General features: G+C 35.9%; 2 protein-coding genes across 3 annotated transcripts in view; both read right to left on the reverse strand.

Annotated features, from left to right (window-relative positions):
* Window positions 1-1587: 1587 nt before the first annotated feature.
* ckap2l (cytoskeleton associated protein 2-like) overlaps window positions 1588-14472 on the reverse strand; it is a 54377-nt gene continuing 41492 nt past the window's right edge. The window contains exon 8 of the mRNA XM_082170240.1: window positions 1588-1802. Coding sequence (XP_082026366.1) covers window positions 1603-1802 — 200 coding nt within the window. The 3' untranslated portion in view covers window positions 1588-1602. The remainder of the gene's footprint in view (window positions 1803-14472) is intronic.
* LOC309499225 (uncharacterized protein) lies at window positions 2725-13496 on the reverse strand. Of its 2 annotated transcripts, XM_082170402.1 has the most exons (7): window positions 13478-13496; window positions 13337-13397; window positions 10644-10799; window positions 6583-6692; window positions 6225-6435; window positions 6099-6143; window positions 2725-4804 (listed from the first exon to the last, which is right to left on the reverse strand). In XM_082170402.1, the coding sequence occupies exons 3-7, from the start codon at window positions 10789-10791 to the stop codon at window positions 4767-4769; spliced, it is 552 nt and encodes a 183-aa protein (XP_082026528.1). In that variant the 5' UTR covers window positions 10792-10799; window positions 13337-13397; window positions 13478-13496; the 3' UTR covers window positions 2725-4766. The 2 variants fall into 2 exon arrangements, with proteins under 2 accessions (XP_082026528.1, XP_082026527.1); XM_082170401.1 differs by lacking the exon at window positions 13478-13496 and having other exon boundaries at window positions 13337-13469.

The raw sequence follows: 14472 nt of genomic DNA on the forward strand, positions 1-14472 counted from the left end.
AACAACTGAGACATTCTACTCATATCTAAAGCCACTACTTGTATTGACTGACCTTTAACTGAACCAAGAAAAGCAAATACTCAGTAGCACATGAACTGTTTATTACACTTCCCATTTTTATGTCTGATGGTGACTAACTTTCCATTCTTGCTTTAAACAATTTAACCAATCATATTGATAGCGCATGACATGTTAGTCATGATGATTCTATTTTGATGTGTCTAGCTTTACCCTATAAAGCCTACTGTATTCTTATGTTGGGTCGAGATTCTCTGAGTATTGCTCGAGAACTCCCGGCCGTTTGAATAAACCATCTGAGGGACATTTACTGAAGTCTGTTTCGTTTATTATTTATGCTGCGCAGCAAGAAGACTAGTTAGTAAGGGAAAACGAGTTAGACTAGGTGACTTATTGAGTGGGGACGTCGATTTGTAGACGAGACCCAGATATTGAGTGGGGACGTCGATTTGTTGACGAGACCCAGATAGTCAGATATAGGAAAAAATCCATTACAAGGGATACTTCACCGTTTTTTCATATTAAACTATGTTATTCCCTTAACTAAGACAAGTTGATACATACCTCTCTAGTTTCAGTGCGTGCACTCAATCGCTCTGGCGCACGGCAACCCTTTGATAGCACAGCTTAGCCTAGTTCATTCATTAGGACCCAAACAGAGATGAAGTTAGAAGCGACCAAACACCTCCACGTTTTCCCTATTTAAATACAGTTACACGAGTAGTTACACAACCAAGTATGGTGACACAAAATAAAACGTGGCGCTTTTCTAAGCGGGTAAAAAGGATAACTATAATGTCTGGCGGAATAGCACTTGGGACTCGGGAGCACTTCGACTCGGCGCAGTAAAAAGTCACGTTGGTTCTAGTGACAGAAGTGAGAGGGAGAGGATTTTTCAGGAGTGACTTTTTACTGCGCCGAGTCGAAGTGCTCCCGAGTCTTTAAGGCTCATGTTTAAATGTTAGGTTTTTGGGGGGTTTTTTTGGACAAATATAAGCTGTTATCTTGTAAAAATGTAATTTCATGGTTTGTACAATGTTATATTTGATTATTAGAATTATTTTAAATGTGGAAAATTGTATTAATAAAGAATGAGGAGTTGTATTCAAAGTTTTACTGGTACTATAAAGAAGTAAATATATGATTCAAAATATTTCAATTTATTATTATTTTGGTAACACTTAACAATAAGGTTCATTAGCAAACATTAGTTAATGTATTAACTAACACAAACTAACAATGAGCAATACATTTGTTACAGTATTTATTGCTCTTTATTAATGTTAGTTCACAGTGCATTAACTAATGTTAACAAATACAACCTTTGTTTTTTAATAATGTATAAGTAAATGTTGAAATTCATATTAACTAAGATTAATAAATGCTTAAGTAGTATTGTTCATTCTAAGTTCATGTTAACTAAAGTAGTTAACTAATGAACCTTATTGTAAAGTGTTACCATTCTTTTTTTTTTATATATACAAAAAAGAAACTTGCATCAAAGAATTTTACATCTATAACAGTCCTAACATTATGCTACTTATTCCAAAGAATATTTAGGCAACAGTGCACATGAGATCAAGGTTATTCAAGGTCAAGTTGGAGTGTGTGAGTGTCGTACCCTGGGGTGGCTGTAATTTTATATTTGACGACAGACGAGTCTCCCCTCATTCCACATATGAGGGCCCCTACAGGTTTTGGGGTACACATGACGTCACCGACTTCCTGTTCGTCATGCATCCTAGTCTCTACCGATTCAGGCTCTTTTGGCATCGGAGACATCCCTGAATGATTTAAAACATGGTGACATTTGTTTTATTAACACAAAGGATTCATATTCTGGGCTCATATTCTTACTTCTATATACAGTATATATATATATATTTTTTTTTTTCAATGTATATATAAAGTTTTAGTTTATTACGTTTTGGTGTTTTTAGTACTTCAAATTAAAATTAAAATGAGAAATATTGCCTGGCAGCTAGTGGAAATTATAAAGGTTTAAGTTTTTTTTTAAAGAATCAAGTAATAAAAAAATTTGCGCTTTTTAAGTTTTTGTTAATGATAAGAGCTCCTTAAAACAACAATGTATTTGCACACTTGGTGAAGAAAGCTGTTCTATTCTATTATATATTCTCCATCCATTAATTATCTAAACTGGTTTATTGTTCTTCGGGTCACGGGTGGCTGGAGCCTAACCCAGCACCCTGAACGGATGGCCATTATATTCTATTCTATAAGCAATTTATCACAAGAGCTCTTGAACAATACTCACAGTACCACCATGTTTCAAGGGCATTTATGTTTATTTTGTTAATGTGTTTTGTCACTTCTCCATCTACCAACATGAAACATTTCTAACTGCAAGTCCTTGTAATGTGTATAAGTTATGTAAAATGATCTGTCAAAAGTACTACCTACACATAGTCAGAACAACGAGCAGGGATGGAGATTTGGAAGCAAGTAATACACCAGTGATGAGGAGGAGCTTAAGCAGGAGGGCATCAGAGAGATGTGACTGCAGGGTTTCCAGGGCTATATTTAGCTTTTGTGTTGCCATGTTCTGATGTATGTGGCGAAACAAGCTAAAACGCATATCCTTGACTTTAAATTTTTCCATATCATTTGTCCAATATTTGAGATTTGTGAAAGTGCAGATGATAGGCTTTTTCACTTTCTCATAGTCATTCATGCATAACACAAAAGCACTAGAAAATATGTTTATTTGGTAGTAAAACAGTGCATTAATAGAGCGCAGTTTCAGTTGAACACCATAAAGCTTAAACTATCCAGGATGATGTGCTTAATTTTCAAATATGCATTTTTGCATTATATTCGGATACACTATTTAGTAAATGCATAATACAGAATTTAGCTGTGCTTAGATTTCATCAAAGAAACATTTCAGCAAGGGCATCATCAGTCAGTTCATTTGTGATTTCTGGTTCTTTTTGCTTTTTGCCTCATGGAGTTCATAAATAAAAAAAAATATAATCTTTCTTTAAAAATTCTGAGAATGTGAATTTAAAGTAAAAATACAGTATATTAATACAAAAAGAAATACATTAGAAGATATAAAATTCATAGTCAACAAAAGGTTCAACAAGAATGGTAAGCTTGCACAGCGAGCTGATTACTTATTAAGTTATGTTGATAAATATGTATGTTATTTCACATTTACCAAGTTTTCACATTATATGGTTAATAAAGACATGAATATGTGTGTGCAGATCACTACTAGAAAAACAACGCACATCAGCTCACATCAACAACTGTAGTGCAAAGCACATGAGTGATACAAGTCGTCCTTAAATACTGATCTTATATGCCTCATGGTTGAGCAGAATTGAGCAAATGACATTACACGTCACCCGAGTCTGCAGTTTAACCACTTCAGCACAAGTGGTCGCTCTTGACTGAGTTTTTACAGTCTCCCTTTGAGTACCAAATTACATACAATGAACTATCATGTCTAAAGTCACAAGTGTGACTTTCACAAGGTTATTTTGTCAGTAGTTCCTCCCATTCCACTATGTAAGGAAAGCTGCAACTATAGTAAGTGCATGACGTAAATGCATCATCTGGGTAAATGAAGAACTTATTCTTGTTAGAATGTTCTGTGTACAAACTATTCACACTATTGATACTATGGCATAGAATAGTGCATTCAGGTTAAAACATATATAAATATAAATATAATTAAAATATGTATACAGGTTAAAACTGCTTAAATGCTTGAAAAAAGTCTCTAAAAGTCACTAGCACTGCATTTATTTGTTATATATATGTTTCTTGAGCCACACAAAAAAAAAAAGCATATTAGAATGATCATATGTGAATAAAATCCTAAATAAAATCTGTTCATATAAAGGGATCGAGTCTCTTCAGAAAATTTGGAATAAACCGCTCAATTCATATAGATTAGTTTTACAATCTCTTTATGAACTTTTTGCGTAGCTGTCAATGGAGAGACAGAAGATTTCATTAAAAAGATCTTCATTTGTGTTCTGAAGATGAACGAAAGTCTTACGGGTTTGGAACAACAATGGGGTGAGTCATTAATGACAGAATTTAAATTTTTGGGTGAACTTGCCATTTAACCTCATGTCGAATTACGCAACAATACGATGAGTAGTGTGTTCAGAAGTCAAAGGTCCGCACATGGCACCCTTTAGCGTCAATATGAGACGCAGATAGATATGGGCCAGAAGGCGCCTCCTAGCGGTCTAACCCTAACCCAGACCTAAACCTACCCATAACCGAACAAAGCTCTGTGCGTGTCATATTGACGCTAAAGGGTGCCATGTGCGTTGGATGAATGCGTTGGTATTTCAGCAAGGGATGCATTCGATTTAATGCAGGAAATGACGTTAAAGGGTTGAGTTCCAATGTATTGTCTGTTAATGGCTTATTAAAACGGATCATTTTGATAAGCCATGTTATTATCTTTAAGAATAACTACAAATATTGAATTGTGCCAAACCATACAGTGCCTGTTGAGTTTTTATAGTAAGAATGCAATTGATTTACACCTAAAACTGTCAGTAATATTAATGTCAGTAACATTTATAGGTCACGACAAAAAGGCAAACATGCAAAGAAATGGACAAAATACCCCTGGCCTCAAAGAACAACAAGGGAATCATTTGCTCTCTCCGATTTTCTCAACATCCGTGTTTCCCCTCAAAGAAAAGGACTGTGTAGATGTAGACTGATTGTGTAGATGTAGACTGATCAGGGTCCTTTTGTTAGTGAACACATGAGCGTCTGAATCTTCGTGATTTTCCTGAAAAATATTGAGAGATTCCGTTAAGTTATTTTTTTTAATTGTCTTTTTTAAACCCACATAGCCTACTGTATAACATCTGATACGCAAATTTATACGGCCTCTAAATTATTAACGTGATCAAAACTATGTAGAAAAAAATCTTCTGATTGATAGTTTATACTTTTCTAAGTAAAAGGCTTTTTAGTATGATTCTAAATATTCACCTTCAGGTCATAGTACATCCTTTTTGCTGTGAAATCTTTACTGATTTTTATCAAATAAATGATACTTTATTATGTTAATAATATTTCAACACTTGGTTTACTTGATTATGCAATCACAAAAAAAATTTTTTAGAACATGCAACACTTTTTTTCTAATTCTTGCATGATTATCAAACATGCGTATCAAATAAGATACATCAGGCATTTAAGGAAAGCCTTATGAGCTGAGCTCCCTCACTATTTCGTGAGTCATAAAAGCCTGATGTAGGATACTCAACAAAAAAACTAAAACAAACAAAAAACATGCAAACTTTGTCTAAAGGTTCAATAAACTGTTCCATTTAGATTTTTTGGACTATTTCTTCACATGTGTAACAATAACCAGCTGGAGTGCCCTTGAAAGCCTCCAGAGGGCACTCCACACCAGACTATCATGTTTCACTCACAAACTACATTTCCCATAACTCACTGCCCGGACTCATCATCACTTATCACTGATCACATTCACCTGTACCTCATTCACTGATTGCATTCACCTGTCTCATCCTGTTAGTCTGTCTATTTATACCATGTTCATTCACTCACTCACCGCGAAGTCTTGTTTGTGTCACACTGCATTTCTGAGCGTTTTCATGTCTCTTGGTTTTTAGGATTTCTGTTCCCTGGATTACTCTTTTGCCTCTGGTCCCTGCCTGTTTTGTTTGTTTCTTTGTTTGGACTGCCTATCTGTGTATGACCCTTGCCTGTACACTGGATTACACCTCTGGATTGCCCTCAAATAAAGCTGCGTTTGGATCTCAACCCTCGTCTCGGAGCAGTTCGTGACAACATGTCAGGCTTTACAGGGATAAAAAGTAAATGCAATTAGGGAGATTCTATATACCGGTATGTACTAAACCTCACTATTTCAAGGGCTTGTTTACATACAGTATGCTCAAAAGTGTGTTAAATTATGAATTATATATTTAAGTATGTTACCAACTTTAAAAACATATCTGGATATCTGAAACTAAATACAATGATGAAGGGAAAATAGTGATAAAGAGAATATATATAAAAGTGAAGCCTACACATATAAGAATAGTTACCTTTGGTTGCGTACGGAGTTTTCAACTTTGATGTTCGTGTTATACCTATTAGAATGCAGAACATCATCACTCCTGTTTAACATATACTAGTACAATATTTCTCTTGCAAATATTTCAGAAAAATACCTTTTTTTTGGATTCTAAAATGCGGCATTTCAACTGGTTTAATGGTCACTTTATTTTCATTGTCTTCAGAAAACAGGTACATGCTGGGTTCAGCCACTGATTTCAAGCTCCGCCAGTCACTTGTTCCCTCCTCACCCCATTGAAATAGGAACATTTCATTAAGGGTCTTGATAACAGTATCTTTCATGACCACCTGTTTTGAGGATAATACCTGTGTATGTGAGAGCAGACTATGTTAATGTCAGATCTTATCAAATCAAAAATTAGATAATAAAAGCACAAGAAACTATTTGACACTGTCTAAAAATATTCCAAAAAGAACTTGGCAATTACTTTAATTCAGTGTCTCAGATCTTACCGTAAAGTGTATGTCTTTACCATCAGTAAATGGGAAAATGGCCTCATCTCCCACCTCAAAACAAAACGCCATGCATTTCCTCCCTTCATAGGTAATATCATACACCTGGACTGAAGAAGAAAAAGACAAATCATATTTAAAGCATTATATTAAATCACTATGGAAACACTTTCATTAATAGGCAACAATGTTTATAATAACTTTCACTGATAACATCCACATAAATTACACTTCACATAAATTAAATAATATAACAAGCTAAATTGTAAATAAATAAATAAACTGTGAAATGTGAAGGTATATCAATATTTCTTCCCATCCCATCAAGGCAACATTTCTCATTTTTATTAAGTGTAACTTGAAGTACTAAAATAACTAAAATGAAAAACCTAAACTCTAAATGAATAAAAAAACTATATTGACATGTAAAAAAAAAAAAAATAATTGACAAGCACACAACAAAAATTACTAAAAGTTAATATAAATGCATAAATTAATATGCATGTGTATATATATATATATATACTGCTGTATACTGTATCTTCACAATCAAAGGAGAAAGAGATGAAAGTGATATTGTTCTATGGAATCACAATATTAGCTTGAATATTAATTGACACATTTACTGTAATTGTGTGATCTATTCTACACTTTTACTATAAGATGCCATCATGCATTGTTGAATCAAAAGTTGAATCACGAGAATACAGTCTTCCGTAGAAGTTTCTACGTGTTATCGTGCTCGTGTATAGGGCTGCGTACTATGGAAGGCCAAAAGGGCCAAAACGTAAAACTGTCGCGTAAACACGTAATTTACTCGTTAACATGTAATTACGTGTTTACACGACCGTTTCACACGTTTTGGCTCTCCATAGTACGCAGCCCTAGAGACGAGCACGATAACACGTAGAAACTTCTACGGAAGACTGTATTCTCGTAATTTTGACTTTATTCTGAAAATATTACAACTTTATTTTCGTAATGTTTCGACTTTAATCTCGAAATGCTAGAAAAAACTTCACCGATTTTTTTTATTTTTATTTTTTTTTACGTTGCGGTCCAGGGCTTCCGCATGTTTCAGAACATTTGCAATTGCCACCCTAAAAATGAGCTGTGCCAACCCAGATGACAGCTCGGATTCTGATGTCATGTACAAACAATTTTCGGTTTTGGCTTATGGGGGGGGGGGCATCGACTTACCTTCCCCCCCATCGGCTTTTATAAAAAATAAAAATAAAAAAAAGTGTATCTTTGATCGATTGGGTCACGAAAAGCACTAAGCAAATATGATCTAGAACTCACAATAGTTTTAGTTTTAAGTCTGATGTCTTCATGTAGATAAAGTGCATTTCTGGCCCTGCAGCAGGTTAAGTGTATAAGGGAAGAAGAAGAAGAAGAATACGCTTGTCTTGTCCAGACACGAGTATGGTTGTGAGAATCTCCACACACACGAAAGCAAACTTTTCATTTGAATCGCACATTCTGACAGGTGTAATGGTAATACATTTTCATTCAAATCGCAGTGATTTCAGGAGACAAAACTTGACAAAAAAGGCATGTGGAGAAATAGCCAAATCAGCACAATATATTGCAGATCTTAATTATATAAATGTTTTTAATTAATATCTTAAAAGCTTTTTATTTCATTTTTAAATGGTTGACATTTTAACATCTCCGAGATTATCTTGACAACAGACTTGATTGCAGATTACCCAACAAACACAGAATGTTGGCACAACGTACCCAAAGTTCTAACAACGTTTTAACGACATGGCCAAAAGGTTGCTATAACTACGTTGTGTGGTGAAGGTTGTTACGGCGTTGTCACAATGTTGACATTAAACCACCGTTCAGGGCCATTGCTTAAGGTTGTGCCTAGGGTGTCTGGACAACCACTGGACAACATATGTACTCTGCCCTGAAGCGCGAAAATCAGCCTTTTGAATTTCAACTGATCATTGGGCCGTCTCTCATTCTTCATCAAGCAAGGATACGTGAGAATTGCGTTTAATTTACTTCAGCTAAATAAGATGCGTAATTATTCAAACACAACCTACAACTGTGACATTTTTTAACATCATCTGGTCAGGTATGACAAATATTTAACTTTATGCCAAAAGTATGAAGCCAAAATTACTTTGAGTAATTGATTTCAGCACTCATTGAACAGGCAGCGACGCGTAGCCTACTTGTTGCACGTTAATGTTTTTTACTTTTTTTTTTTTTTTTTTTTAACTGCTCGCACACTTTTGATTTGTCGTCTCATTCGTTTCTTTGCCAGATTTTCGCATGTTTGCTCATGCTAGTTAGTCCACTCCCTGTATAATATGTCTGTTTGTTTGTTTTCTTCTCACAAATGTATGTCTTTTGGAAGTGCAATTTGATTACCATATGCAGTTAATAAAGTTGAATTAGCTAACCTTCTATGTAATTTTTACTCTTCAAAGTGTACACTTGCAGGTGTTGATTATAATGAATTTACTGTTAGGCCCATAAATAATTAGCCTGACTACGTCAGACTTAGTACTTCCGCTCAATTTCTGAGATAGCGACCTGTCTATCAGTTTTCCTCCGGCCTGAAAATAGCCGGCCAATCAACAAACAGAGGGCGGGCTGAGAGCCGTGACGTAGACGCTGATTGTACCGTGGATGCGTAGATTTACTTCTGCAAAAGTCGTTCACAGCCATGTTCACTGGTATTTCGCTCGATGGTTTTGTTTTCGCATCATACATGTGTTTACAGTGGAAGTTAGATGCGGCTGAGCCAGCGCATAACACACGTCATAACCAAACGTTATGTGATTGGCTTACGGGTAACCAATGATTTTAAACTTCAGACAAGCGCCCCCCGCGAGAAAGAAAACGCTTTTCTATTATAGAGAGAGCGTATTTAGGCCACGCCCACACCCAGGGGAAAAACAATCAAACCGTCTCCATTGACTTTGCATTGCGAGAGGCTGCCTCCTTGTCATTTCTTGCTTCTAACAAAAGACAGAAAAATGCCTAAAAGCTGCTGTGTGACAAGGTGTACAGAAAACAAGCTAAGAAACCCAGAAATAAGTTTTTATTAGCTCTCGACCCCAAAAAACGAGTGTTTAGGACATAAAAGTGGATACAGGCAGTTGAGACAGAGCGTCACGTGTCTCATTACTCTGAGAACTAACGTACGGCCGCTGGAGGAGACCGTAATCGGCAACACAGGATAGTTTATCTTACAGAAATATAATATATAAAACTGACATTTGGATATTTGACTCACCAGTGACCAAATGTTTAACTTACTGCACACGTAGTGTATTTTAGTCATACTGAGTGTCAGGATCCCACAATTTACCCATTCGTTCCAGCCTGTATCCAATTTTATGTCCTCAAACGCTCGTTTTTGGGGGTCGACAGCTTATGAAAAATTATTTCTGGGTTTCTTAGCTTGTTTGCTGTACACCTTGTCACATAGCAGCTTTTAGGCATTATTCTGTATTTTGTTAGAAGCAAGAAATGACAAGGAGGCAGCCTCTCGCAATGTAAAGTCAATGGAGACAGTTGGTTTGTTTTCCCCCTTGGTGGGCGTGGTCTTCAGATTATGACGCGTTGCGCTCTGTCTCTATGCCCGTCCAGACTCTGTCTACGAAGCAAAGCGAAGTAGCAGAGTTTGGTATTACAAGGCTAATAAATAATAATAAGGATAAACAATATTTAAAAAGTATATAATTATATAACATATGACTAATTAAAAATTAACCACAAAACATAACATGCTCAGAACGTGTCTCTCAGTTGCTGAATGTCGCGTAGCAACGTTGCGACAGCCACAGCCCTGTCACGTCTTACAATTCTACGTTGTTACAATGTTGCGAGCACGTAGACAGCGACGTTGCCATAGCAGAAATGCAATGTGCCACAGACGTTGCCACAATGTAAATGTGTTTGCTGGGTAGGCTACAGACGTTGTCACAATTATGGGTATTCATTCATTTAGGAGTTATCACTGAGACTAGTTCTGCCTGGATAAGCAAATCATTTTATGAAGCATTCAGTTGGAAGAGCAGAGATTCAGTCTTTACCAACACCTTCATGGCCATCCTGCAGATTCTGCGTGACCAGCTGATGATGAGATTCTCGCCTGACCTCGAAGGACACACACTTTTCACCGCCGGTGATCCACAGTCGCGCTGGTGTAACATCGCAGATTTCCATTTTGCTAATCTTCATTCTGGACACTGATAAACAAACATCATAGACAAACAGGTAATTACAACTGAAGACCATAAAGGAAAGTTACAAAATGTACCCCAATCATAAGGTTACAGATAGATTTTTTATTTTTTTGTGATCAACAACTCACATATGTGTTCTCTTAGTATCATGTGTTATTCGGTACAAATATAATGATTTAAGTAAAATTTGACTTTGAACGGTAATTGTGCTTTGTTTCAACACAGGGGTGGGACGGATGAAACATAACAGTTTAAACGGCAACTATTCATAATGCTTGTTTTTGTGAACCATACCTGACAAACTTATGTACATATTGTTACAAACATATTTTGTAATTTATTTTAATTTAAAGGTTCATATTAACCATTTTGTTCTGTCGCCCAATAAACAATAGGCGATTATCCTATGCGCATTTTGTAATCTTTCTAATGGGCTATTTTGACGAAGACAGACAAATCCGTTTACAATTAATTTTCTTACATTTCTTCCTTGAGTCATATTGAGTGTTTGCTAGTTGAATAGACTGTTATTATGAAGAAAACGAGGTCAACCAGAAGACGATACATGAAATTTATTGAAGATTGGACAATTGATGATTATTAAAGAGATAACATGTGTTGCGTAGGGTGGATTGCCCTAATGTGGGACACTGCCTAATGTGGGACACCTAAGCTTCAGTGGGTGTGGCTCTTCCCCAAACTAATGAATGTCACTGAAACTATGGGAAAGCCAAAGCTGTAGTGTCATGTGAACAAAATCATATAACCTTTGACCTGTCCAGTCATAAATTAGGGCGGGGCAATCATCAAACAGGAAGTACTTGCTGTGAAAGCTACAAGAAGGTCAGTGACGTACAATTTTGACCAAATTAGTGTTAAGGGTATAAATTAATCATTATCAAAATAATCATGCAACTTTTTATCTTAACGTGTTCATAAAATGTTTGTTCATTAAAAAATAGTATAGCATAGTATATATTTAAGCTATATATTTGTTTTTTAATACATTTTTCTATTGTCCCACTTTAGGACATGTAGTGTCCTAAAGTAGGACAGTATGATTAGCCTAATTTGGGACAGTTGTAAAGCTACATGCCAGTCAAGAATGTGTGGTGAAGCATGGTTTATGCAGCAGTAATGGTTATTTACATGTTCTTAGTGATCTTTTGCAGTATTAAAATACTTTATTACTACAGATATTTAAGGGCAAGGGACATTTTTACTGCGGTTTGAGGGACATTTTTACTGCGGTTTGAAGGTTGTGTGTGTGTGTGTGTGTGTGTGTGTGTGTGTGTGTGTGTGTGTGTGTGTGTGTGTGTGTGTGTGTGTGTGTGTGTGTGTGTGTGTGTGTGTGTGTGTGTGTGTGTGTGTGTGTGTGTGTGTGTGTGTGTGTGTGTGTGTGTGTGTGTGTGTGTGTGTGTGTGTGTGTGTGTGTGTGTGTGTGTGTGTGTGTGTGTGTGTGTGTGTGTGTGGAGTAGGGAGTCCTAAAGAAAATAGCAGCAATAGCAACTCAATAAGGCATTTTATTCCATGAATATAGTGTTGACTTCTGCAGGCCATTTGTTATCTGCTGTTTTTTTCATCTGTTGTTGTTTGATATATTGTAATAAGCCTATGCAACATTTTATATATTTACCTTTAAATATAGGCTACTTCACGAGTTCATAATAAATGCATTTATAATAATAAGTTAATAATAAATTCATGCATGCAAATAATGTTGTTTTATTTGCTTGATGATGCTCAATTGTCCAACGTTCATCTTGGTTTTATGACAGGAACAACATTGCAAATGGTAAAATGACTGAACATAAAAATAAAGAATTAAAGAAATAGACAGAATTACTTATTGAGGACGTTTTACTATTATTCATGAATGAAGGTGCACCAGTTTAGACCTTTTAACATAGACTTTACAGTGTCCCACATTAGGCAAATGACTGTCCCACATTAGGAAGCTGCACATTTTCTCAGACAATTAGGCACTAAAAGCACTGATATCTGTATAATTTATTTTATGAATGTGTTATCTGCAATATCTCTTTTGATTTGATTAGAAAACCACCTGAGGATTCCAAAAAGGTATTGGATGTGGATTTAATGTATTGTCTTCACATCGTAATATTCTACAAAAGTCTGAAAAGCAAAAAATGTCCCACATTAGGGCAATCCACCCTAATTGAAAATGAATTTGCATCAAAAGAAACACAAGTCTAGAAACAGTATATGAATCTATGAACAGTAGCCTATAGGCTATGACCAGGTTTAACTGGCAGGACGCGCTGTCGGGACGGTTTAAACACTTGTTTCAACCGTCCCGACAGCGCCTCCCGTCATTTAAACCTCTTTTGCCCTTAAACTAAAAAACTTTAATAATGCACACTTAAGGGTGTGTTGCAGTAGGCTAATAACTGAAGGGTGTTTGACTGTGATTTAATAGGCTAGCCTATAGCCGATGAAAAAAAATAATTAAAACGACAACCTGCTTCTTGCATCTATCTTGCAGCACTCTTTACAATTGATAAAATGCATGAATTTACCTCAGCTGGTTTTCGGATAAATAGAATTTCTCGTCCTCGCGGTCCTGGAGCAAAAGAGCGTCTGCAAGGTAACAGTGATGTCGTGAGCACTTATATGGCAGAACTGTGTTTATAATCCAGCACGTCTAACGCCCCCTTAACCGGAATCATTACCGCATGCTGCTTTATCTCCAGTCTCCGATCAGGATCTGGTGAGAATGGGAACGGGAAGAATATTGAGAATGGAACGCCCCCGACCCTCTGCAACATTATACGGGAAAGAGTTGCAACCTTCCCAGTATTAGAAAATCTGTTTAACGAATTACAACTTGTCTCAATATTTTTTATTTTTTTGTTTTATTTTATTTTTTACAAATGAATGCATGCATGTAGGTAGGACAATTAAATTTAATTCACTGAGGTATAGGCAATACTTTTACAGGTGACAAAAGTGTTCAAATAGGCTACTTCAGACTGATTTCCAACCTTGCATGAAATAGCCTACTATGTTATTTAGTGTACTTACATTACTTAGGGTGGTTACTTGTAACAATAAATAGGAAAGTAGATGATATAGTTTGTGTAACTTGCATTGCAATTTGTTTATTTAGCTTTAACGCGCAAAGACAACGTATTTCTTTCTAAAGAGACTAAAAAGGATATGTTTAAAATGTTACATCTTGGGTTAAAATATAACTATAGCTTTCAAAAAGGGCAATAGAGGTGGGTGGGATGTTGATATAATAAATTTATGTAATGGACGCTTCCTGTTTCAGCTGTTAAGTTTTACTGTATCTGACCAAAGTGACACGATGGTGTAATTTGAGCTTATCACATTTAATCTGTAAATTCTTTTTTGAAAAGTTTACTTTTCATTTCCAATACGTTTTTACCTGCTTATTAAGAATTCAATGGGGTTTTCAAGTGTTGCTTAAGAACTTGGATGACAAACGATGACCCTTTAATTTTGGATCAAGATGACAAGTGAGAGAGAACAGGCAGGGCTCTAAACCAAACAGGGCAGCCGGGGTACAGCCGGGGAAGCATCAGTAATGAAGATTAGTCTATGAAAGGAAATTGGTTGGGAAAAGATTGCAATTATTCATGACATACTGTAATTAAACTTGGGCTATTTTTTTCCACAAATAGTTTCACAA

This window comes from Leuciscus leuciscus (genome assembly GCF_965113295.1).
Source record: "Leuciscus leuciscus genome assembly, chromosome: 5".
Classification (NCBI taxonomy): domain Eukaryota; kingdom Metazoa; phylum Chordata; class Actinopteri; order Cypriniformes; family Leuciscidae; genus Leuciscus; species Leuciscus leuciscus.